The sequence below is a fragment of the Austrofundulus limnaeus genome, unplaced genomic scaffold, assembly GCF_001266775.1.
Source record: "Austrofundulus limnaeus strain Quisiro unplaced genomic scaffold, Austrofundulus_limnaeus-1.0 Scaffold1256, whole genome shotgun sequence".
Classification (NCBI taxonomy): domain Eukaryota; kingdom Metazoa; phylum Chordata; class Actinopteri; order Cyprinodontiformes; family Rivulidae; genus Austrofundulus; species Austrofundulus limnaeus.
Window position 1 is genome coordinate 50,641 of NW_013953658.1, and position 3,156 is coordinate 53,796.

General features: G+C 59.5%; 1 protein-coding gene across 1 annotated transcript in view; it reads right to left on the reverse strand.

Annotated features, from left to right (window-relative positions):
• Positions 1 to 1,111: 1,111 nt before the first annotated feature.
• The window catches only part of socs5b (suppressor of cytokine signaling 5b), a 6,904-nt gene continuing 4,859 nt past the window's right edge, over positions 1,112 to 3,156 (reverse strand). The window contains exon 2 of the mRNA XM_014031463.1: positions 1,112 to 2,866. Within this exon, the coding sequence (XP_013886917.1) occupies positions 1,198 to 2,850 (1,653 nt within the window). The 5' untranslated portion in view covers positions 2,851 to 2,866 and the 3' untranslated portion in view covers positions 1,112 to 1,197. The remainder of the gene's footprint in view (positions 2,867 to 3,156) is intronic.

Below are 3,156 nucleotides of genomic sequence, written 5' to 3' on the forward strand. Positions count from 1 at the left end.
GGGTCCAGCAGAACCAGGTCCAGCAGAACCAGGTCCAGTAGAACCAGGTCCAGTAGAACCAGGTCTCACTGAGTTGACAGATATAAATAAAATAATTAAATTTCTACATGTTGAATCTAAAAAGTCTTTCAGCACCTTTTGTCTCTGCTGTGGACATGATGAGACTACAGCTCCCATCATGCACCTGTCCTCTGTCCACCTGTCCTCTGTCCTGCTGCTGTCCACAGAGGGAGGACAGCAGCAGGACAGAACCTGGGTTCTGTGTCAGAATCAATCTGGACCGTTAACAAGGTTCTGTTTGAACCGGGTCAGAACCTTCAAATGTAAACAATCAGACCCAGTGTAAGGTTCTGCAGCAGAACCACAGCGGGTCGGGTCAGAGGCTTTGATGGAATGATTCAGCTTCAGAACCGGCTGAACCGGTCCCACAGGTTCCACTGAGGCTGATGAAGAGGAGCTGCTTTAACAGGTATCATTGAGGGTTTAAGGTTCTGGACCCGACAGAACCAATCCTGGACCTGATGGCATCAGGACCAAGCTCAGACCCACACACCTGGTCCTRGTGAGTCATCAAGTGCTTTAAGAGATGGAACCAGGAGGAGGGACCAACTGTAGATGTTTCTATTGGCTGAGGGGAGTGGGCRGGGCCAACTATAGATATTTCTATTGGGTGAGGGGAGTGGGCGGGGCCAACTGTAGATGTTTATACCGGCTGAGAGTGGGCGGGGCCAACTGAATATATCTATTAGCTGAGGGGAGTGGGCAGGGCCAACTGTGGAGGTTTCTATTGGCTGAGGGGAGTGGGCGGGGCCAACTGTAGAGGTTTCTATTGGCTGAGGGGAGTGGGCGGGGCCAACTGTAGAGGTTTCTATTGGCTGAGGGGAGTGGGCGGGGCCAACTGTAGCAGTTTCTATTGGCTGGGGGAGTGGGCGGGGCCAACTGTAGCAGTTTCTATTGGCTGAGGGGAGTGGGCAGGGCCAACTGTAGAGGTTTCTATTGGCTGAGGGGAGTGGGCGGGGCATGCAGCAGGTGTATTACTCAGAACAAAGCAGAGAAAAGAAATGCAGGTGATGTTTCTTCAGACGAGCTCAGTCACTACATGGTAATAATATGTAATAAACAGTATTAATAAACTTTATTAGCTTGTTATAATCCTGATGAGCCACATCATTATGACCACGCCTCTAACGGTCCAGGTCATTTGAGGCGCAGCGGCGTGTCCCTCTCCAGCCAGCGCACTCGTACTTTCTGTTTGTAGTGATACTCCTTCAGGAAGTCCTGCAGGGCGGGGGGCAGCGGCAGCGAGCCGATGCCATCGTAGGTGGTCCGGCGGCAGATGGCGGCCCGTGCCAGGTGCTGCAGGGCGAAGGGGAAGGTCCGGTGCAGCGGCGCGGTGAGCAGCGGCTCAAAGAACATGCAGGCGCTGGGGTCCTTGTAGTGCTCCAGCAGGCCTGTGACCGTGGACGAGTGGAACACACACGGGTCGTGGGCGTCGAAGCTGAAGTTGTGGTTCCACTGCTCGATGCGGGCGTGCAGCGAGCGGTTGTAGCGCCGGAAGCTGACGGAGAACAGGTAGTCCTCCTGGGCCGAGTCACGCAGCAGGAAGGTGCCCTCGGGGCGCCCGTCCAGCAGGGCCTCGGCCTGGTAGCGGTCCATCACGCCCCAGTAGCAGGGCAGGGCTGTGATGTGGAGCAGGTCCGGCACCAGGCAGTGGATGTAGTCGATCTGGGTGTGGACCTTCCAGGGCCCGGGCTGCTGCCGGCTCAGGTGGGCCTCTGCGGAGGCGTGTCTCTGTTTGGGCCTGCGGGCCTGCAGACACAAGGTGGTGGAGTCCTCCTCAGAGTCACAGTCCTGGGACGACCCGCCTCCCGACCCGCAGGCCCCCGAGGACACGGCAGCCAGGGAGCCGCCGGACCCCGAGGCCCGGACCTCGCCGGGRGCCTCGCCGGCGCCGGGAGCCATCTTTGGTCCCAGTTTGTAGAGAGAAGAAGGCGGCAGCGAGGCCTCCAGGGTGTGGATCTGAGCGTTGGGGGGCGGGTCCACGCCCTCCTCGATGCTGAGCCTGCGGCGCTCGCGCAGACGCTCCTCCTCGTCCTCGGGGGACGGGTGGGCGGAGTCGAAGGCGTCCAGGAGGGCGGTGGAGGAATGCGGGCTGACCGGCGCCGTGTGCTGCTTGATCAGGTGCCACTTGTGAGCCAGGTCCGAGCCCGGCGGGAAGGGGCAGGTCTCCAGCATCAGCTCCGTCAGGTGGATCTTACGTTTGGGGTTCGCCGGGTTCTTCGAGTGGGAGCGCCTGCGCACAGGAAGTGGTAGGCACAGCCCCACGGTGTCACTGAGGCGCTGGCGGAGGGACCGGGGGTTCAGACCGTGTCCTGCRGACCCCGAGTCCGTGATCTCCTGGATGGAGCTGATTCCGTACCGCCGCTCTCTGCGGTGGCCACACCCCCTCAGGCGCCCGGAGTGCCGCTCAGACTCCAGAGAGCTCTGGGTTTTGGTGGAACATGAGTGTTTTTTCTTGCCCCCCCACGGAGCGTGGCGGGAGTACGAGTCTCTGCGGGCCTGGGGAACCCCAGAACCCCCCCGAGCGTCCTCAGAGTCCTTATCTATGGAGATCTCTACGATCTGTGGGATGTCCGTCACACAGTTATGATGGCGGCGTCCCGCCGCCACCGTCGGCGCCGGGGACAGGCTCCACGACGGGCTGGGGGCCCCGGGTCCCTGGACCTCACCTGAACTGCCTCCTTCACCCAGGTCCAGCACACAGTGGACCGCATCCGAGTCCAGCCTGGACTCACTGGGTCCTGAAGCCTGGAAGAGGGTCTGACATCTGCTCTTCAGACTGCTCCACATGGTGCCGTCCTCAGACCTGCAACACAACAGACACACACATGACCCGTCTGCTGGACCTGGACCTGTGTGTGTGAGTGTGTGTGTGTGTGTGTGTGTGTGTGTGTGTGTGTGTGTGTGTGTGTGTGTGTGTACTCGAGCACATTTAGGAGTTGCCAGGCAGACAGGAAGAGACCATGGCTATAAATGAACCTGGATCTGTGCTGCAGGGCCCGTCTGGACCCGAGCAGAACCTGTGTCTGTGACTGCAGCAGACACACACACACACACACACACACACACACACACACACACAGAGCTCTGTCTGGG